Here is a 23,588-nt window from a genome sequence, read left to right on the forward strand (position 1 = left end):
ATATAGTATACATAGTAATATATAATGACAGTCACTATATATCACCATTAAGAACTTCCTCAGATGGGACATTCATAGCGTCCTACATGGGTTTAGAGATGGAAGACATGTTAGAGATCATACAGTTCAACCCCATCATTTCATGAATGAAGAAACTGAGGCCCCGAGAGACAGACTTGTCCTTGTGATTTGTCCATGAACATAGTGTTAGTAAGTAGCTGGGTTGGGATTCTGAGCCAGGCCCTTTGACTCTAAGCTCAGTGCTTTTGCTACCATGCATTTGTGGTAGGCCACATGAAACAAAACACCTGGGACACAGAGTTCTGGTAAAATTAACCTTTACTGAGGCTTGGGTGAGCATCCAGTTCTGTCTGTGCTAAACACATGGCATCTGAAGAGCTCTGAGACAAGCCGGCATCACTCATGCCAACAGCACACAGAGCTGTGTGGCTGGAACAATGGACCACTACACACCAGCGATCCACTACACAGCTCATAGATGATGATGATCCTACTGTGACTTTATATGTTTAGCATTGCACTCAGGAGGATGCCCCCCTTCCTCTTAGGTGTTTTGCCTGCAATTAGCATGAGTTGCTCAAGAGGAAAGTGAACAGCCTCTGGAATTTTAGATTTATAAACTCACACATATGCAGTAACAACAGGAATATATCACACTATGGAAAACAACGCACTGGTTACACTGTCATCCCAGGAAGCCGAGACGTCATTCAGGGACCTGGGAAGAGGTGAGTCTAAGTGCTACAGAATTCCTAAAAAGGGGGACTCCAAAGCTCATGTGATTCCACAGCAGGTTTTGAGCCCAAGTCAGATTCTGAAGTGAGACCCAACTGCTGTTTGCACAGTACCTAGGACACAAAGTAGAATGCCTAGGGAAGTTGGGAAAGAAACACATTTCTCTATTCACAGCACAGTTCAACCCAGAGGAAAAATACAGTGCAATACAAAGTTACATACTATTCATTAGCAAAAACAAGTCCAGAAAAGTAAAGACTTATGGAACTGAAAATTCACAGAAGTATCAGCAAAAATAGGATCAGGAAATAGATTTCTTTTACTTCTTTCTATCCACCACTCCTGCCAGGAAACAGGGAATAGCACCTTCATTTAAGCTAAAAATGAATGTTCATGGCTTTTTAATATCTAAATCAATACTACATATATTCCCTTGAACAATTATGAAAATTGCAAGCCACTTAGTCACCCAGTGACTGAGAACAAAGACTAAGTAACTGTTAAGCAACCATAGCATGTTCTTCATGATCCAGGTGGCCAGTTCTGACCTCCTTAAGAATAGAACTTGAATTTTTTTTCTGCATGGAATCTAGCCGTATAACCTGTGCCCCAGACCCTTCATTTCCCAATACTGAGACATCCCTGAACAAGCTAGGCTAAAATATGTGGGGTCAACTTTCCCCAACCCTCTTCACCTTGTGAAAGCTAGATATCAGAAAGGAAGTTAGTGAAAGTGTAGTGAGTTAAATTATTTGGGGTTAGGCAAGGAGGAGTGAGAATTGTACAGCTTGTCTAGCCACTAGCTACGAGAGAGGCTCAGGTATTCTCTTCTCCCTTTCTGCCAATGATGGAAGATCTTACCTCCTCTGAATATTGAGATTAAAAATAATGGCCAGGACCTCATTAGAGTAATTTGTATAGGATTCTAGGTCTGCAAAAACAATTCTTTTTTACTGGGTTTTAGCATTTTAGTGATAGGTTTAAAACAATTTTGAGAATTCCCAGTTTATCACCCCAGTCCAAATTTAGTGAATATCTGACAAGTAGAGAAATCTATATATAAGAAATTAACCAAATCGACACTCATTTCTTTCTGCCCTCCTCTGAATGGGGTCTTTAATTACTTCCCATATCATTCATCCTCCTTCATATAACCTCCCTTACACAAAACTGTCCTCCAGGGATTTCTTATTCCTTCCCTCAAGTCCACAGTTGACCCTTCCTTGGCTAATATTCACCATTATTCAAATGATTGAACTTTCTTATCACTATCTTTTAGAAAGTACTATTTTCCTAGCTTTAAAAAGAAAGGTCAGGCAAGCAACATATGCCAGCCTTCTTCAGGAAACAGATTAAAAAGAGTTAAATATAAAGTCAAACAAATCTGCCATGTCTCATCTCCTCTTTGAGAATGAAATTATTACTGATTCAACTTCAGATAAGTCCAGTTCTCCTAGTGACTCTCTCCCTTGATTTGTTCAGTGAGACGAAAGGCTCAGTAGATTCAACACAGAGAAAGGGAGAGTGTTTGTTGTCCCGAGAAGAAACTGATGTGCAGAAGACAGGCTGGTTCTTTACTTCTGGGTAAGACAAAATGGAAAAAGTAATTGTGGCTCTCCCCTCAATCTGCTATTCTCTTCTCAGGTTCGGACTTGAAACTTCCCAGCTTTGGTCATGTATTTTATGCCCTTGAATGGTTTATATTTTTCTCCATACATATCTAGACGGTTCACTTTCAATCCTAGAATAGAGGAATATAATATAGGTGTTATTTCAAGGAAAGAGAAAACAAAATTGTATGAAGAGAAGAGAATGACACTATTGTTATATTATTATGCACTGCTACATTTGACATAACTGATCACTCTTCTCCTGGACTCCTTCCCCTCTCTGCATTTTTGGGTTCTCCTTTCCCTATCTGTCTTGCTCCTCTATCTTCTTTGCTGAACCATTAGCCACATAAAGCCTCTTAACTATGTGTATTCCCTTGACTCTTGTCCCAGGTCCTCCTCCTCTCTTCACTCTCTGCATCAGGGCTTCTTAGCCTTTTTTTGGTATCGTAGACCCCTTTTGGCAGCCTGGTGAAGGCTATCAACTCCTCAGAATAGTGTTTTAAATGCATGAAATAAAATACACAGAAATACATAGGAAACCAAAATAACCAATTTCATGGACAGTCGATTAAGAATCTTTCTAGTATACTCTCTCTTAGTAACCTCATCATTTCTATGGGTTTAGTTATCATCTCTATGAAGACAAACTCAGAGTGAAACAACCCATACTCCTGAGGAGCTCATATTCTAGTGGAGAAAACAACAGAAAATCTCTAAATGTATACAGACTAGGTAGAAAGACAACATAAATACAAATCAATTCAAAGCAGTTAAGTACGAGGCAGTTTGGGAAGGAGGACACCAGCAATGAAGGGATCATGAATGGTTCGTATAGGGAGTCCTGAGCTGCATTGTGGAAGAAGAGAGGCATTCTATATATCAATATAGCAAACTAAAGCCTCTTCTGTGCTTGAGTCTCACATCACCAATAGTTTATTGGACATTTCAGACTGGATATCCAAGAGATATCTCAAATTCAACATATTCAAAACAGAATCCATTATCTCCTTCCTCCACATCCTCCTCTCTTCCATTTCCCCCATTTTTGTTGAAGACATCACAGTCTTGTCACTCTCCCTAGTCTGTAACCCTGGCACTACCCTCCCTCACCTCATATATCCAAATGGTTGCCAAATCTTGCTGTTTCTATATCCACAACATTTCCTGCATCCAGCCCTTTCTCACAGAGCTACTACCTTACTTCAGGCACTCATCCACCTTTTGTCTAGAGCAGGGGTGGGGAACTTGCAGCTTTGAGGCCATATGTGGCCCTCTAGGTCCTCAAGTGCAGTCCTTTGACTGAATCGAAACTTCACAGAACAAATCGACTTAATAAAAGGATACTTCTGTAGTACTTGAACTCAGTCAAAAGGCTACAACCGAGGACCTACAAGGCCACATGTGACCTCTGAGGCCACAGGTTCCCCACCCCTGGCCCTAGACTACTACAAAAGCCTTCTGTCTGGTCTCAATTCTCTACCTCAAGTCTCTCTGCGGTTTATTTTAACAACTGCCATTAAAGTGATTTTCCTTAAGCACAAATCTGACCACATCAGTCTCTTAATCAACTCCAGTATCTCTTTATTGCCTCTATAGGATACTATGTCAACTTCTCTGTTTCATTTTTAAAGCCTTTCAGAACTTGACCCCAGCCTACCTTTCTAGCCTCAATGGACATAACTCACCCTTCGGCTCTCTACAATCTAGCCAAACTGGACTTCGCACATAACACCAGAGCTTCTGAATCTGTGATCTTTTTTTTTTTTTTACTGGCTGCCACATACCTGGAATGTTTTCCCTTCTCACCTCCTCCTCCTGACTTTAAGACTCAGCTTAAACCCCATCTTCTGTAAGGAGTCATTTTGGTCCCTTCCAAGCTTCTCTCTCCTCCCTCTATCCCCACCTGCCACTTGTAGGGGCTTCCCTCTGAGATTTCCTCCCATTTATCTTATATGTACATAGTTGTGTACATGTTGTCTCCATTATTAGAATGTAGGCTCTTTCTTTATATCCTCAACACTTAGTCCAGTACTTGGTACATAGCATATCCTTAATAAATACTTGATGGTGATGATGATGATGATGAAGAGGAGGAGGATGCCTGGAATATACTCCTTCCTCTGCTCTACCTCAAAGAATACCTCTCTTCTTCCACAATGCAACTCAAGACTCCCTTTGTAAACTGCCTTGGACTTAACTGCCTTGAATTTATTTGTATTTATTGTCTTCCATCTAGTCCATATGCATTTACAGATGTTCTGTTGCTTCCCCCACTAGAATATAAGCTCCTTGGAAGTATAGACAGTTTCACTCTCTGTATGTGTATCTCCAACACCTTGTACAGTGCTTGGCACATAGCAAGAGCTTAATAAATGCTTGTTGATTGACTGGTTATTATATGCAGAAAGTGAAGAATTGATATCATGCCCTCCTTTACAACATACTGCTCTGTTTTGGAGGAGGCAAGAAAATGAGGAAATTAAGGTTTTTGGACAGTGTTGGAAAAATCTCCACAAAGTTCCACTTTTATGCCATCATTATATGAAGGTGACCTTCAGTTCTCTAAGGCCACACCAATGGAGCACAAGCTTCAGAACGTTCTATCACACTAGAAGTTCTGAGTACAGTCCCCATTGCCCAATGACCAGCCTAGTGAAGTACTGAAAGGCTTATCATGAACAAGTTGGTCACTGTATGATGAATTCTTTGACCATGGCAGCCCACGAAAAAGAAAAAAATAAATAATGATTTTTAGCCCCATCCATGATAAGAGTAGCAAAAAAGAAAGAAGGTCCTACGAATCACACTGATTTTAGATCACATATGACCATTAGATTCTTATCTAATAAGAATTTGTCAATATAGTTGAATTCCTACTAAAGGAATGTCCTACTAGAGAAATTCAACTGTATTGACATACTCACTATAAATTAATTCAAAAAGTATAAGAATGTTGTAGCTACCTGGAAAGAAGGTTCACCAGATCTCTTTGAAGAACAAAAGGGGGAACTGGCAAAGTTGTTTTCAGTGTGTGCTCAGTGCCTATGATGAACATAAGCAAAAAGACTCTTAATGAAGACAACTGTAGCTGACAAACCAAAAACTGTTGAAGAGGATGAAAAGGTAGAGAATTCTATGAGGAATTTGACAAAGTTCTCCAAAACAAGTCAAGATATATCTCATTACTTAATGGCTTTAATGGGAAAAATAGTGAAAAAAAATGTTGAAAAATGCAATTCAGAATTAAGAATTGAAAGAGCCCAAAGATTATAGACTACTTAGAAGCCTCATGTCTTAATAATACTAATATTCCTTAAAAGAACAGAGTTAACCAAAGAAGAGATATAAAAATGAATCTTCTAGAAAACAGAAAGCTGGGAAACTATTTTTATAGTTAGTGTTTCTGATAAAGACTTCATTTCTCAGATATATAGAGCACTGAGTCAAATTTATAAGAATATAAGTCATTCCCCAATTGATAAATGGTCAAAGGATATAAACAAGTAATTTTCAAATGAAGAAATTAAAGCTATCTGTATTCATATGAAAAAATGTTCTAAATCAATATTGATTAGAGAAATGCAAATTAAAACAACTCTGAGGTACCACCTCTCACCTGCCAGACTGGCTAATATGACAGAAAAGGAAAATGATAAATATTGGAGAAGATATGGGAAAACCAGGACACGAATGCATTGTTGGTGGAATTGTGAACTGATTCAACCATTATGGAAAGCAATTTGGAAGTATGCCCAAAGTGCTATGAAGCTTTTTTTTGTTCCAGTAATACCACCAGTAGGTCAGTATCCCAGAGAGATCATAACAAAAGGGAAAAGAATTCACAAGTACAAAAATATTTATGCCACCCTTTTTGTGGTGGCAAAGAACTGAAAATTGAGGGATGCCCATCAACTGGGGAATGGCTGAACAAGTTGTAGTATATGAATGTAATGGAATACAATTGTTCTAAATGATGAGCACGCAGATTTCAGAAAAACCAGGAAAGACTAATGATGCTGAGTGAAGTGAGCAGAACCAGGAAAACATTGTATACAGTAACAGCAACATTGGGGATGATCAACTATGATAGATTTAGCTCTTCTAAGTAATACATTGATCCAAGACAATTCCAAAAGACTCCTGATGGAAAATGCTATCCACATCCAGAGAAAGAACTATGGAGTATGAATGTATATCAAAGCACACTATGTTCACTTTTTTTGCTTTTTAATTTTTTGTCTATCAATTTGTTGTTTACTTTTAGTTTACAAGATTCAGTTTCCCAATTCCTTGAGTTTCAAATTTTCTCCCCCTTCCTCTGCCCCTCCCATGGCAGCATGCAATCAAGTATAGGATCTGCAAATACTTTCACATTAGACATTAATCAGGTTATAAAGAAGGATTGCATTGGATGGAAAGAACAATGGGAAAGAGGAAACAAAACCAAATAAGAAAAAGGTTTTTTGTTTTAAAGAATTTTTTCTTTCTTGTGATTTTCCCTTTTGTTCTGATTCTTCTTTTGCAACATGACTAATGTGGAAATATGTTTAACATGATTGTATGTGTATAACCTATATCAGACTGCTTGTTGTCTTGGGGAGGGAGAAAAATTTAAGACTCAATCTTACAAAAATGAATGTTGAAAACTATCTTTACATGTAATTGGAAAAAATAAAATACTATTAAGTGCAAAAAAATAAAAAAGAAAATGAACTTTCTTCTTTGTAGAGATAGGGGATTATGGGTGAAGAACAACATAAACATCACAACTAGTTGATGAGTTGGTTAGTTTTAATGAATTTTTTTTTCTCTCTGTTTTATTCTTTGTCATAAGAGATGGCCCTCTAATAGGTAGTAAAGGAATGGATATATTAGGAAATAAAGGTATTTTAAAAGCTAAATCTGTTAAGAAAAACTTTAAAATGTCAAAAGGCTTGTTGACTGAATGATTGGTGAACAACAAAAATAGAACTATGTTAACTGACAGGAACTGACAGATGAGCCATGTAGGTGTCATTTTTTAATCAGCTGTCAGTGTGCAGTCAACTAGATCAAAAACTAGTTAGAACAAAGGTCAAAATCAACCCCCAATTGGAAGCGAAGATCAAGATAAGAAGAAGCTATGTATAACTACAATACTTCTGAAGTGATCTACATAAACCAGATACTGACAATGAGAAATGGGAAATAGAAACCAAGGAAAAGATATTAATAGATAAAGATGATCACAATATTTCCTACAAAATTTAACAAATGTAATGCAGTCACATCAAGGAGGAGACCAAAAAGTCCCAGAGTTAACCTGAACCAGCAAACATTTGATCTCGCCAAGGCAGAGGCAGGCTAACACTACTTTAGAATATGTTCATTTATGAAATATGATAGAAGCAGATAGATGCTAAGAAGAAGAGCCTCCCAAAAGAGTGAAGAAATATGGCAGGAGAATGAATCTCAAAAAAGTCTGGCATAAGACCACAATAATAAAAGAAAAATAGAACAGATCTGTCTGCATTTTATAACAAACTATTTTCATCATCAATGACAGTAGAAACAATATATTTGGACTCTAATACTTTAGTCTCAATATGGAATATGGTAGAAATGACACTAAGGGAAATTAAATAACAGCTAGATCAGACCAAATATAAACAGAAGAATTCAGAGACATAAGTGACAGGTCTGAAAGGTCTGCGAGTGATTTTGAAAAGATATCTCAAAGACAGGAATACTAAAAAAAAAAACAGAAAAAATCACAGTGTTTTTTGAAATTCATTTAAAAAGGCATTGATAACTACTACTCTATATGCCTACTTTTCCATGTCTATAAAATCTTTCAGAGAATACCTACCTATACATATGTCAAGAGTATCCTTGAAGAGAATAGGAGAAGGGAACAGGTAGACATCAATAAATACTTTTTCTGAGAGGCTAAGTAATTTACCTACAGTATTGACTGCTTGACACCCAAAAATATTAAGAGTCTCCTCAGTGAGTTCCAAAACTCCTCAAAATAGATCAATCTAACAAATCTAACAATTAAAAATCAAATGGATGAAGAATAACTACTGTTCAGATTATGACATGCAATTACATGAGCAGTTCATTGAATCTGTTCATCAAAAAGCTACCTGGATAGGTGAATAATCAAATAGGCCCATATATGAGTAGGTTAGATAACATTTGTGAAATTATATAGCACTTTAATTATTCCAAACAATTAACCCATCTTTTAACACCAATGTTCTTCCAATGATATTATATGGGTAGACACTTCTAGAACACTTCAGTCTTTTAAAAAAAAATCAAAATTGTGGTTGAGTCAAAAGGCAATAAACACAGAAAGTACATAAAGATATGGTAGTTCTAGTGGCACATGCTGTATTGGCACTCATGGAATGTTAAAAAAAAAAAACCTAGAGGAAATCCTCTAGGATGGTGGGTAGATCCTCCATGGAAAATTTATGGAAAGGCAGGGACAAGAATCTCAAAGGATGAAAGGGAATGTGTAGGTCATTATCTTATATCATATAAGGAGATATTCATATCAATAAAATCACTGATCCATCAAAGTATAAGTTAGAAAGTCTACTCTTTTGCTCTTTGACTGGGTGTGACTTGAAAGTGATTTATTTGGAGATTGCAAGAAAAAGCTAAGAATAAAACAGATTCCAAGTTATGTGTCATTAACAAGCTAATATTAACAATGTTCTAATTGTGATAGGACTATGATGATGCTGATGCAATCTTCAAGAATCTCATGTTCTAAGTTAATTCTAATCACCTGACTCAGTCAATAGCCTAAGAGTTAGGGGGGAAAGACTGATTTTATAGAGTTCTAAAGGCAAAGAGACTTGACAGAGCAACTCCAGGTTATGGTATGCTGATCTAGGTGATTTCAGTGGGTCAAGAATGATTATCAAATATAGGTAGGAAAAAAACATTTTTGATTAAAGCCACCATCTTAAAAAAAAAAAAGACATACCTTCAAACTGTAGATCTTGGGAATTAAGGGCAAGAACCTTCTCAAGTCAGAAAAGATTTAAATACAACCTCTTATCAGTATTTATTCATTCTTATTTGTGGCTAGTTCCTTTCATTTAGATGATTTTGGTGATTTTACAATCAAGGATTATTACATTTTCCCTGAAATATGTTGGAAAAGAACCACACACTTTCTAGTCTAAAACTTGTTAAAGAAACAAAACTCTGTAAATAAATAGTAAGCTGTCAGAAAGGCTTTTCAAATCAGAAAGTCATTTATATCTCCTGACATCCAGCTGTTGGTTACTTACCAGAGATGGCCAGTTGCTGGATTTTAAATTGCAGGTTGATGGTAGGGTTCTCATCAGGTTTGGAAGCCCCAGCTTGAAGGCTCATAGTCCCCTTCAAACTTGGCAACTTTTGGGGATTTATTTTTCCTACATCCCAAGAGAGCAACTTCAGAGAAAAGAAAAAATGTAACAGAATTAATGAGTTAAATGTATCAGAAAAATACTTTCAGTAATCCTGTTTCTATACAACAAAGAGTCCATAGTACTCTTCTTGAATGTATTTTAGCTATGTTCTTACAGGAAAAAAAAAATGGTTTTTAAACAAAAAAATTAGTTGCACTGGGATTAACATTTGAAGGAAGATGTTCTTAGGGTCCCAAGAATGTAACATAAGCTGCCCCTATGGTGTTTTTACCACCTATGTGTAATGATTATATTTTTCCTTTTCATTTCATCCCAATGAGGGCAAACTCTGTCCCAACCACCTTTTCAACAAATGACGCAGTCACTTTTGGAAATGCCTAAATAGTCACTGCTGTATCAGACATTTACAATTCAAAATGTACTAATCTAGAATCACTTACCTTGGTAACTGGGTCAAAAGTGTGCGCGCCCTGAGATGGAGTAAGGCTCATATTCAGGACCCCTTTGGGCATTTGGCTGGTGACAATCACTCCCTCTATAGTTTTTCCCATAGTCTGTTTGGGCCCCACTGTAATCTCAAAGCGTCCTAGTGAGCTACTATCTCGGAAACTGATGTTATGTTTGACATACACTGGAATTGCAACCAAGCTGAGAAAAAAAAAGATAGGCAATTCATTTTATTATTGCATTGAAAACATACAATATCTCTTCACCTTTCCCTTTTTCTTCTAGCATCATATTTTCCTCTTCACATGAATGAACTTATGAAATTACTTAGCATACCTTAAAGTACTATAGAGATGCTAATTATTACTATTTTTATAATTATGTCTTCATCCCTTACCTCAGCCAGTATACAAAGAATAAACAACAAAAATACTTTTCTCCCTTTTCTTTTTTCAAGGATAGGACAGTATCTAATAGCTAAATTACTAAATAGATAACATACTTTTTATTCTAAATTTCCAACCTTGCTGAGACAGTAGATTTTTTTATTTTTTATTTATTTTTTTTAAGCAATTGGGGTTAAGTAACTTGCTCAAGGTTACACGGCCAGTTATTTCTGGGTATGGTGCTAAGTATCCAAGCCTGGATTTGATCCCCAGGTCATCCCAACACTGGAGCTGGTGCTCTTACTCGCTGAGCCACCTGGCTGCCCCTAAGCAATTGGGGTTAAGTAAATTGCTCAAGGTTACATGGCCAGGTGTTTCTGGGTGGGTGCTAAGTGTCTGAGCCCGGATTCGATCCACAAGTCATCCCGACAGTGGGGCCGGTGCTCTTACTCACTGTGCTACCTGGCCAGTAGATTTTTTAAACACTAGTCTAAGATTCAGAAAACCAGAGTTTGAATCTTGGCTTTACCACTCACTAACAGTGTGGCTTTGGGCAAATTACTCTCTGGGCCTTAGCTTTCTTACCTATTAAATAATGTAGCCAGACCAAATGATCTCTGAAGTCCTTTCTGGCTCTAAAAGTCAATGTTTCTTTTTTTTTTTTTTAAGAGAAGGAAAAAGATCAGGTATTTTGCTTCCACCTGGATATAAACTCAGTTCTTTCTAGTTCTTTCTCTGGATGCACATATTTCTCTCCATCATGAATCTTTCGGCATTGACTTATATCACTGCATTGCTAAGAGGAGTCCAGTCTATCAAAGTTGGTCATCACACATACGTTGTGTCTGTAATTGTGTACAAATTTCTCCTGGTTCTACTCTTCTCATTCAGCATCAGTTTGTATAAGCCTCTCCAGGTAAACATGAAGACCGCCTGCTCCTTGTTTCTTATGGCACAATAGTATTCCATAACATGCACATACCACAACTTGTTCAGCCATTCCCCAATTTATGGGCATCCCCTTAATTTCCAATTCTTTGCCACCACAAAAAGAGTGGCTATAAACATTTTTGTACATATGGGTTAAAAGTCAATGTTTCTAAAAGTAAAATCAATAAAACCCACAAATGCTAAGTACAAGATATCCCATATGACAATAAGAAGTCACTCTTACTCCTGTATTTCCATTTTTAGATTTATGAAGTGTGGTTAACACTTCTTTTCTTGAGAGTGTAATACTATCACCTTCTATTTATATAGTGCTTTTAACTTTTTTCAAAGGCCTATTACATTCATGATATAATTTGATCCTAATAAACCAATAAAATAGGTGGGGCATTATTTTTTCCACTTGAACAAATAAATAAAGTGAAGTGGGTCATTTAAGAAGTTACTGGCAAAGTTGGGACGAGAACCTGGATCTCTGTACTTTTTTCTATGCCTTATACTCTTTTTATTAACTCGCACTTTCTCTAAAGGAATTTAAATCCTCAGATTAAAGAGACAAATGAAATTTTAACAATTGTTGTTTTTTATAGTTTTTAAAATGTTTGTTGAATATAGGAACACAAATCATACAGGCATGTTCACATTCTAGGTTGAGAAAAATATTCTGATTCAGACACATATAAATATGTTTCCTTTACATTGAGGATTTCTGCTTACTTCTGAGCACTGACATGGTAGGAGAGCAGGCGGAAGTTTCCATCAGGTGGGATGAAGGAAAGGATACGCTCAGATTCCCAGCGCTTGAAACGAACACACGGATGAAAGCTGACATCATCCAACAACCTAGGATTCTAAAGTTACCATAAAAGGAAGAGTAAGGAGCAGGTAGTAAACACTCGTATATCAGTCAGGGAAATTATTTAGATGTTTTTCATAAAAACAAACAAAAACCCTCTAGTTATGTAGAATGAATGTAGTTAGCTAAATACAAGTCTTTTGGACAAACCTTTTATTCCTCATTTCATTTATTTCTTTTTTCTTTACCACTAAGTGTGCCAACATCTCTTTTCTCAAGCACTGTATCTCTACCCCAGTGTTTGTTACCATGAAAGACAGTGTGAGGTCTGGCATCCCAGTCAGCTTGACACAAGCATCAATGACTCCTTGGATCTCAGCAGTGATTGTAGAACCTCACACAAAAAATAAAACAAAACAGATAATAAAAGGTCATTGAACCAGAAAAATGTCATCATTCTAACTAAAGTTCTAAGATATTTCATGTAAGCTAAAGGACCATAATAAAATGTAATTTTCCTCAAATTCCCCAAATTCAGATATTTATCTCAATATCTGTCAAACTAGTGATTTTGTTAGAGATAACCTTTACCATACGGGTAAAGGGATAAAATACCTCAGGAAAAGCAACACCACTAATTTCTACTGAAAAAAAAAGTTCAAGATGGCAAGGAGAATTTTCAGAACAAAGCTTAAGTCATATGAAATCATTAAACTTCCACACTAAAATCATAAAGTATCAAGACAAACTAACTACTGATAAATGGGACACGTTATTATATACATAACAACGGTCAGTTAAGTCATATAAGGGGAGCATGCTTCCAATACAAATTTATACTACTTGAAAAAAAATCATTGCTCTCAATTTTCTTAGTGCTCAAACACTTTTAGATCATAGCTGCAGGTACCTGATTTATCAATGATGGCATCAATCTCCTCAATCACATCAAAATATGCTTCATTATTAGTATATTTCACCCCAGTTCGTCGCCATGGTACCACTGATAACTGCCCGGTGGGAAGTTGATCACCCACATTTGTGCTTCCTAAAACAGTAATTAATACAATTTTATCCATATTTGATTCCAACTTCCCATTCCCCTTAACCAGACTTCTACACAATTAGCTGAAGTTTCCTAAACTAAAGATACACTTTTCCCCAAAGGCTTTTTTCCTCCTTACACCAGAATGACCTGATCTATTTTAAAAATTTCTTGTTGCCATTTGGTCTGGCACTCTTAAAATGAATACCACCACCCTTAGTCACCTTCTCCCTTCCTTCTCCTGGAGAAAAAAATAAAGCTACCTGAAGAACAGACTCCATTATTACGGTTTTGAATGTAACCCGAACTTACTTTCTCAAATTCCACAATAGTCTGCAGTTTAAATAATGTAATGGCTTCTACCAGGGATATCAGTATATACAGCAGTGTTCAATTTTCATGGGTAAAATCATCTCATTCTTGCTGAGTTCATGGGTACATCAGGGCTCTGGTAGCAGAGTGAATCCATCAATACAATCTCTCAGATCAATATTAAGGCCAGGGGTTTAATGGCATAAAAGACTACTGCAATTCCTTCCTATTATATGCCAGCTAAAGATGTATTTTCAAGCCATTTTTATATTCCTCATAAAAAGGTAAACCGAGATTTAAAAAGCACTAGTACTAAAATTCTGTAAGATTAGTCTTGTAAGCTTTCTTTTCCCACTCTTTCTTGCACTTTCTCAAACTGCAGGCAGACATAATGAATTTTAAGCCACGCCCTTAGCAGCATCTTCACAGTCAGGTGTTGGGGAAGTTGTTCTTAGACATTAGTGTCCTAGGACTGAATTGGATTCAGGTCAGTTATGACTTTATAGTGTTTTTATAAATGACCTACACTTCATGAAAAATATATGGAACAAAGCTGTAAAACTCAATTCTGACCTTCAGTGGTCTATTTCCCTTCCTTGTCAGAATGCTCAAACATGTGGAAAAAAGTTTTTTTTTTCCTTGAAAAGAGGTAGTGTGAGTTCCTTGGACCTGAAGAAATTTTATGTCTAATAAAGAGAATCATTTTAGTCCATGTTCAACATGTAAAGAATTCAGATACAAAGCAAGCATTAAAATTAAAGCAACCATAAAATCAGAAATCATTTCTCCCCTGAGACTAGCACTCAGCCAATACAAAACTTTACAACAAGCAACATGATGACTTCAGCAGTCAGTGCCTACTGAGTTTTGAGTTTTGTATCCTTCTCCATACCTGTGATAGTGTTAACAACAGTTCGAAGGATAGTCGGAGGTTTTATCAGTTCTTTCAAGATGTTTGACTCAGTAGCCAGTGGAAACCCATTGTCTAGCATCTCTTCGAGTACTTCATAAACCACAACAACATTGTCTTTGATAACTAGCTCTGAACAAACTCCAAAATAATCCTGGAGAAAATAAAACAAAGATATTAATCACACATAGAGAGTAAGAAATATAATAACTTTCCCATTGAATGGAGATCTAGTCTTATCCATATTACTTTTTTAAAAGTTTATATTTTTCTCAATAACATATAAAAGCAATTTTAACATTTGTTTTTTTAAAATAATTTTTGAGTTCCAAATTCCCTTTGTCTCTTTTTCCCTCTTCTTAAGAAGGCATTTTGACATAGATTATACATATGCAGTCATGTAAAATGTATTTCCATGTAAGCCATGTTGCAAAAGAGAAAAACAAAAAAAAAAAAAGAAAAACAAGAAAAATAAAAAAGTATGCTTTGATCTGCATTCAGACTCCATTAGCTCTTTATCTGGAGGTAGTAGCATTTTTCATCCTTCAGAATTGTCTTGGATCACGATATTGATCAGAGTAGCTAAGCCTTTCACAGATGATCATTGTAAAATATTGCTGTTGCTGTGTACAATGATCCCCTGGCTCTGCTTACTTCACTTTGCATCAGTTCATGTAAGTATTTCCAGGTTTTTCTGAATGCAGTCTGTTCATCATTTCTTATGGCACAATAGTATTCCATCAAAATCATACACCACAGAACAATAGAACTTCAACACAATCACATACTACAACTTGTTCAGTCATTCCCCATTTGATGGGTATCCTTTCAATTTACAATTCTTTGCCACCACAAAAAAGTTCCTATAAATATTTTTGTACATACAAAAGCTTTTCCTTTTCTTTGATCTCTTTGGGACAGAGATGTTGTAATGGTATTGCTGGGCCATGCACACCTTTATAGCCCCTTGGGAACAGGTGCAAATCACTCTCCAAAATGGGCTGGATCAGCTCACAACTCCACCAAGACTGCATTAGTGTCCCAATTTTTCCACATCCCCTCTAGCATTTGTTATTTTCCTTTTCTGTCATATTGTTGTTGTTCAGTTGTTTCAATTGTGTCCAACTTTTTGCAACTCCATTTGAGGTTTTATTTGCCATTTCCTTCTCCAGCTCATTTTATAGATGAGGAAACTGAGGCCAACAAGGTGACTTGTGACTTGCCCAGGGTCACATAGCTAGTAAGTGTCTAAAGACAGATTTGAACTCAGGAAGCTGAATTTTCCTAACTTCAGACCTGGCACTCTATCCACTGTGCCACCTAGCTGCCCCTTCTGTCATATCAGCCAATCTGACAGTGTGAGGTTGCACCTCAGAACTGTTTTAATTTGCATTTCTCTAATCAATAGTGATTTAGAGCATTTTTTTCATATGACTATACATAGCTTTCACTGCTTCTTAGGAAAACTTCCTGTTCATATCCTTTGACCATTTATGTGTATTCTTATAAATTTGACCCTGTTCTCTATATATTTAAGAAATAAGACCTTTATCAGAGAAACTTGTAAAAAATTTCCCTTAGTTTCTTGTTTTCCTCCTAATCTTGGCTGCATTCATTTTGTTTGTGCAGAACTTTTTCAATTTAATGTAATCAAAATTATACATTTTATATCCATAATGCTCTCTAGCTCTTGTTTGGTTATAAATTCTTCCTTCATCCATAGATCTGACAGGTAAAGTATTACATAGTCCCCTAATGTGTTTACGTCACTCTTTATTTCTAAATCATGTACCCATTTTAACCTTATCTTCGTATGTTGTGTGAGACATATCAGTCTGCCAAACTTATTTCCAGTTTCTCCAATTTTTGTTAATTATAAATTCTTTTCCCCAAAGCTTGAATTTTTCTGCTCATCAAACACTAGACTGCTATGGTCATTTACTACTGTGCACTGTGTACCTGATCTATACCACTGATCCATCACCCTATTTCTTAGCCAGTACCAGATAGTCTTGATGATTATCACTCTGTAATACAGTTTGAGATCTGGCACTGCTAGTCCATCTTCCTTCACATATTTTTCATTGATTCCCTTTATATTCTTGACCTTTTGTTCTTCTAGAGAAATTCTATTACTATTTTTCTAGCTCTATAAAATAATTTTTGGTAGTTTGATTGGTACAGTATTGAATATGAATTCATTTAGGTAGAATTGTAATTTTTATCATATTGGCTCTGCCTACCCCTGAGAACTATTTCTCCAATTGTTTAGATCTGACTTTTTTTTATAAGTATCTTATAGTGTCTGTAGTTATTTTAAAAGCACTTTCTCTATCTCTTCCTGCAGGACTTTATTGGTAAATATATTACCTTTTTTAAAACACTTTTTGCTGAGGTTTTCAGACAGTTTTTAAAAAGAGGTTTTTTCCTATTCCTTTTCAATATTTCTGTGTCTCTGTGTGACAAACCAATAACACAAAAACTACAGCTTATATTCTATTTCTATTGATTGGCAAAAATTTATTATAGAATCTTAGGAGTTGCAGGTGCCTCTTAAAGGTCATCCAACCCAACTCCAATCTAGTGGGAGAATCATTTTTACAATAACAGTGTGGCCAAAGTACTGTCTATTGAAAAGAAAGTATAAAAGTCTTGTTTTATTTCTTCAGAATATCTTCTATTATCTGGAAGTATCAAAATAAAAGGGAGGGGCATGTGCAAGTTTGTGAATAATTTTACATTGGTAGAGCATTTTATAGTTTTTTCTAATATCCTTGAACAATTACTTGTTCCAAAATCAAATGGACTATTTTGATAGGTAGCAAGTTCCTCATCACTAGGAATCTTTAAGCAGAAGCTAGATGACTACGTGGGAGTATACAGAATCCCGGGGTTAGAAGGGACCTCATATGTTATCACAGTTAGAAGCTCTGAGCTGCAGTAGGTGTCTGCAACAAATCTAACATCCAACACAGTTTGGTAGACCTTCAGTTTGGTAGGCAGCCTAATAATACCTCTTCTCTCCCATACTTTCCTTTGGAGTCTCCCAAACACTGAGCTAGCTTTAGCAATGCGTGTGTCAACCTCATTATCAACATGAACATCCCTGGAAAGTACACTACTGAGGTAAATGAACTTATCCACACAGTATGTGCTGATTTCATTGTTATATGCCGGTGAAACCTGGACAGCATACCAACGCCAGTGCCACGCCAGAAAGTTAAATCACTTCCATTTAATTGTCTTAGGAAGATTCTGAAGATCAACTGGCAGGATAAGGTACCAGACACTGAGGTTCTTCCTCGAACTACCTTGATTTCAAATACATTTGACCGCCATTTTAGTGCCTGAGAATAAATTCCATTTGTGTCTTCATCTAGTCCTTATGACTTGAAATCATAAAAAGCAGCTAGGTATTCTCTTACCTCATTATCTTCTGCCCCACCTTTAAATTTATCCCTTCTCCAAACTTTCCTATTTCTGTTAAAAGCATCACCATCCTGCAGGTCACCCACTTCGAAGTTATTCTTGACTTTTTCCTTCTAGTTTCCCACATAAATAATAATCTGTTGGCCATATCAGTTCTACATCCTCAACATCTCATGTCCATCCCCTTTTCTCTTCCCTCAAATCCATTCTCCATAAAGTTGCCAACTTGATACTCCTAAGGCACGGGTTTGACTATGTCATTCCCCTCTCTAGAAGCTACAGTGGTTTCCTATTGTCATTGGGAAAGACACAACCTACTCTTGGGGGCACTTTAAGCCTTTGTTTCTGGCTCCAATCTTTTCCAAGCTCATTACACAGAAATCTCCTTTATGTTCTCTATACAATCAGTCCAGTTGGATTATTCGATGTTAGTCTGTATACAACATACCACCTCCAGACTGTGCCTTTGTACTCCCATGCCTCAAATGCCCTTCTTCATCACCACTTCCATCCCTTAGAATCTCTAACTTCTTTCAAGGCTCAGTTTATATGCAACTCCTTATAGGAAGCTTCTCTTCATGTTTGCTAATGCTCTCTCCTATCAAATGATCACATATATTTATGTTCTATCTTCTCAGTAGAATGCAAGGTCCTTAAGGATGGATACTCTTTTTCATTTTGTTTTTATATCTGTAATGCTTTGCAGTACTGTAATTTTAAAACATTTATTAATTTAATATTGGAGTCGGTCACTTTACTAATATTGGGTACTTATCTTAGGTACCAATTCTCTAGTATTCATTTTTGTACTGTCTTTGACAGTCCAAAGAGCATTTTTCTTGCAGGGAAAAAAATGCACAGTAAGAGGTCAGCTGCTCTGCCTACTGGCCCCATGCACTCAGAAGGGTGATTCCATTCCCTCTTGAATTTCAACCACCTCTTTGTTGTTCTTTCCAGCCTTTGATCATTCTGAACTTTACAATACACCCCCCTCCCATTATTCCAAGCTTTTGTATTTATCATCTATAACCTATCTTTGCTTCCATCTTATGTGTTTCTCTTAAATCCAAGTTGGTAACTAAGTTCCACCTCTGTAACCAGTGCCTTATCATTGATGAGAATCAGATCCAGAATAGAATTTCTCCATATTGGTTCCTCCACCATTTGAAGGATGAGAAAAGAAATGATGAGACATTCTGCTTTTTGCACAGTGAGAGCACTCCAGCAGATGTCCAGGTAACTGAAATCTCCCATTACTCCTATATTAGTTTGCCAAGCCTCTGAACTGTTACTTTAACTGCTCATCTATTTCCTCTTTCTGCTCAGGTTGTCTATAGTATATTCTGATGACAACAGAGTTTGTTTCTGTTTCTTCAGGTGTTCACTCAAAAGCTGATCACCGTGCTTCTCCCTGGTGGTGTCCAGATTTCCTCACTAGACTTTCCCGTGGAGAGCAGAGACTGCTTTTTGCCTTTCTTTGTGTCCTGTGTACTTAGCACAGTGCAGTGAGTGGTACATTGGGAAAGGGATGGAAATAAGCATTTATATAGCACCTACTATATGCCACAAACTGTGCTAAGCACTAGGGATACATCATCATCATCATTACCACCATCACCATATGGGAAAAGAATGTATATATAATCCTTGTCATCCTGTCTCTTATGGGACTTATACCAAGAATACTTTCAGCAAGTCTACAGAAGATGAGCTTACATCCTAATACTTTTATTCGACTATAAGAATAATTCTTTTGTTCACTAGTTCAATAATCTACAGAACATTAAATATAAAAAACAGGATAGCAACTTGTCTCAAGATCATTTTTATCTGCAATCTATCAAACACTAAGAGAAGAATGAGCTTTTTGTTGTTATTTTATTATTACTATCAAATAATAACCTCTCAATGCCCAAATCATCATTGGTAGCATGGGAGGAGGGGAGTGGAGATGGCAAAATGGGGGAATGTCAGCTAGGATTACATATAGTAGAAATTTTGTGTGCCCTGAGACTGGTAGCTATGAAGCTCTTACAGGAACCCTGAAATGTATATAATGTGAGGTGTTGATTGAAACCTAATTTCTGCTAGACTACTTTCCAGTTTTCCCAATGACTTTTTGGCAAATGCTGTATCCTTCCTGCAGTAATTGGGGTCTTTGGATTTATCAAACATGCTACTGTGTTTGCTTCTACATGCTGTATATCTGATCTATTCCATTGATCTCTCTCTCATTCAGTACCAAATCAGTTTAATGATTACTGTTTTGTAACACAGTTTGAGACCTAGTACTGACAGACCTCCTTACTTCTCACTTTTTTTTTCATTTTTTTCCTTCAGAGTACTGACCTTTTGCTCTTCCCTATTTTATTATTTCTTTCTATAAAATATTTTTGAGAGTTTGACTGGCACTGCACTGAATAAGCAAATTAATTTAGGTAGTGGGGACATTTTTATATTGGTTCAATCTACCCATGAGCAATTAATGTTGCTACAATTATTTAGGTCTGTCATTTCTGCAAAGAGTGTTCAATAGTTAAATTCATATAGTTCATGGCTGGATCTTGGAAGATACATTCTCAAGTATTTTATAGCTTCTGACATTATTTTGAAAGGAATTTTTTAGAACTCATTGCTAGGAGTTGCTGGTTATATATAAGAATGCTGAAGATTTATGTGAATTCATCTTTTTCCTGTAACTTTGCTGAAATTATTATATTTGTTAGATGACTCTGTAGGGCTCTCCAAATACACCTGCAAAAACAGGATAACTTTTCCCCTTTGATATGCTTATTTCCTCAATTTTTTTTCTTGTATTATTGCTATGGTTAGCATTTCTAGCACTGTTAAAAAGTAATGGTAATACTGGACATCCTTGCTTTACCCCTGATCTTTTATTAGAAAGGACTATACACTGTCTTCTTTTGCATTGAAATAGTATTTGCTAGGGGCGGCCAGGTAGCTCAGCGAGTAAGAGCACCAGCTCCAGTGTTGGGATGACCTGGGGATCAAATCTGGGCTCAGATACTTAGCACCACACCCAGAAATAAGTGGCCGTGTAACCTTGAGCAAGTTACTTAACCCTGATTGCTTTAAAAAAAAAAGTATTTGCTATATTAGGGAAATGTCCATTTATTCTAATGATTTTTAGAGTTTTAATAAAAATGCGTATTGTATTTTGCCAAAAGCCCTTTCAGTATCTGTTAACACCATAGCTTTAAAAAATTATTTATATTATTAAGATGGTTTATTATATTTGTAGTCTTCCTTCTGACAACCTAACCTACATTCCTTGTATAAACCCTTGTGGCAAACCTGGTCATAATATATAACCTTTATAATATGTGGTTGTAGCTTATGAGATATCTTACATAAAATTTTTGCCTCAAGTGAAGTAAGTAGAACTACATCATACATAGTAACAATATCGTAAGGATGATCAACTGTGAAAGACTTAGCTACTCTGATCAATACAATGATCCATAACAATTCCAGAGGGCTCATGATGAAAAATGCCATCTACTTCCAGTGAGAGCTGATGAACTCAGTGCAGATTGAAATATATTTTTTTCAATTTATCTTTCTTTTTTTGTTTGTTTTATAACATAGCTAATGTGGAAATATGTTTTGCATGACTTCACATGTATAATGAATATTATATGTTATCCCTTCTCAATGAGTAGAGAAGGGAGTGAAGGGGAGAATTTGGAATTTTTTTAATTGCACCAATGTTCATTAGGGATATTAGGATCTATTTTCTTTTGTCTCTCCCTGGTTTAGTAATCAAGACCATATTATATCATAGAGATTAGAAGGATGTCTTTCTTATTATTACAGTTTATGTAGTATTTGAATTCATTGTTCTCTATATTTTATTTTATTTTTTGTCTTCTGGAGGGCAATTGGGGTTAAGTAACTTGCCCAAGGTTACAAGGCTAGTTTTTTTTATGTGGGTGTTAAGTGTCTGAGGCTGGAACTGAACTCGGATCCTCCTGACTCTGGGGCAGGCGCTTTACTCACTGTGCCACCTAGCTGCCCCATTCATTGTTCTTTAAATGTTTAATAGAATTGGCTTGTGAACCCATCTGAGGAGTTGCTTTTTTTTTTAATTTGGGAGTTTATTTATGGCTTATTCAATTTATTTTTCTGATACTGAGTTACATAGTCTATTTCTTCTTTTGTTAACCTAGGTATTTTATATTTTTGTTAGTATTCATCCATTTCCTTTAGGTCATCACCAGTTTTGTTGACATATAATTAGGCAAAAGAGTTTCTAATAATTTCCATTATTTCCTCTTCAATTTTTACACCTTCTTCTTTTTAATTTTTGATATGAACAATTTAGTTATCTTCTTTTCTTTTTAAAAATCAGGTTAGCTAACCACTCCTGAAAAAGAAGTTATCTACTCAAGATGCCAAATAAGTAATATAAGTAATAATATAATATAATATATAATACAATTTATTTTACTTAACTGTGAATTTTTGCAAAGGTTTTGTTTTTCTTTTCTCCTTTTTTCAATGGCGGTAGAGTTGGGACAAAGTATTTAGGAAAGGGAAGGAGGATGGGGATAGGATTGTTCTAAAAAAAAGAAGAAAACAAAAAGAAATTTGCTTTCTCAGATGCAAGTGTGTTTCTGTCAAGACTGTTGAACACCAACTTTTCACAAGGCTAGGGTTTTTATGTCCTCAGTGATTAGGAAAGCATATCAAGGATCATAAGTTTCCTAGATCAAAAAAGGACAGTTTCTCTGCAACTTTAAGGAAAAACTATGAAACAAAATGTTGCCCCTAACACAGCTGCACACTGCTTTCTATCAATGGTATCTTTATCTCTAAGTTATACAGTGATGTATTGGAGATCAAAGCTGAGCAACTCTAAGAAATAACTTTATTTTTTGTGTTCAGTCATTGTTTCAGTTATATCTTATTCTTTGTAACCCCTTTTGGGGTTTAGTGGCAAAGAGTAGTTTGCCATTTCCTTCTCCAGCTCATTTTATAGATGAGGAAACTGAGGCAAACAGGGTTAAGTGACTTGCCCAGGGTCACACAGATAGTATTTGAGACTGGATTTGAATTCAGACCATTCTGACTCCAGGCCTAGCACTCTATCCACTGGGCTACCTAGCTGCTTTATTTATTATAAGGTTAAATAAAATAAGAGCCTAATCCAAGGAGCTAAACCTAAAGAGGTAAAAGCTGTTTGTATTACAAGTTTATATATTTTTAAAATGCAATCCTTTTATCCATCTGCCCAATAGTTCAAAGAACACTAAATGCAAAAGGATATTAGACTGTTGACCTATCTATGTGAACATCATTAAATATAAAATGAGAAGAACAATAATAATACTGAAATTTATATAGCTCTTCAATGTTTGCAAAACATTTTATATCTGAAGCTCAAAAACAACCCTATGATCTCTACTTCATCTAGCTTGTTATACCTACTATGTGTATGCCATGAGATCTTTCTTCAATGTACAAGCTAATTTAGAGATCCTAACATGAAGAACATATTTGATCTCATA

The 23,588-nt window shown here is 36.1% G+C and overlaps 1 protein-coding gene across 1 annotated transcript in view; it reads right to left on the reverse strand.

The window, feature by feature from the left end:
• Positions 1-321: 321 nt before the first annotated feature.
• The window catches only part of AP3M2 (adaptor related protein complex 3 subunit mu 2), a 32,291-nt gene continuing 9,024 nt past the window's right edge, over positions 322-23,588 (reverse strand). The window contains exons 3-9 of the mRNA XM_069075827.1: positions 14,611-14,782; positions 13,272-13,409; positions 12,670-12,755; positions 12,283-12,416; positions 10,225-10,432; positions 9,662-9,806; positions 322-2,497 (exon numbers count right to left, since the gene is read on the reverse strand). Of these exons, the coding sequence (XP_068931928.1) occupies positions 2,397-2,497; positions 9,662-9,806; positions 10,225-10,432; positions 12,283-12,416; positions 12,670-12,755; positions 13,272-13,409; positions 14,611-14,782 (984 nt within the window). The 3' untranslated portion in view covers positions 322-2,396. The remainder of the gene's footprint in view (positions 2,498-9,661; positions 9,807-10,224; positions 10,433-12,282; positions 12,417-12,669; positions 12,756-13,271; positions 13,410-14,610; positions 14,783-23,588) is intronic.

The sequence above is a fragment of the Petaurus breviceps genome, unplaced genomic scaffold (genome assembly GCF_028583685.1).
Source record: "Petaurus breviceps papuanus isolate PSGF00001 unplaced genomic scaffold, PetGlider_PUasm1.0 90919, whole genome shotgun sequence".
NCBI lineage: Eukaryota > Metazoa > Chordata > Mammalia > Diprotodontia > Petauridae > Petaurus > Petaurus breviceps.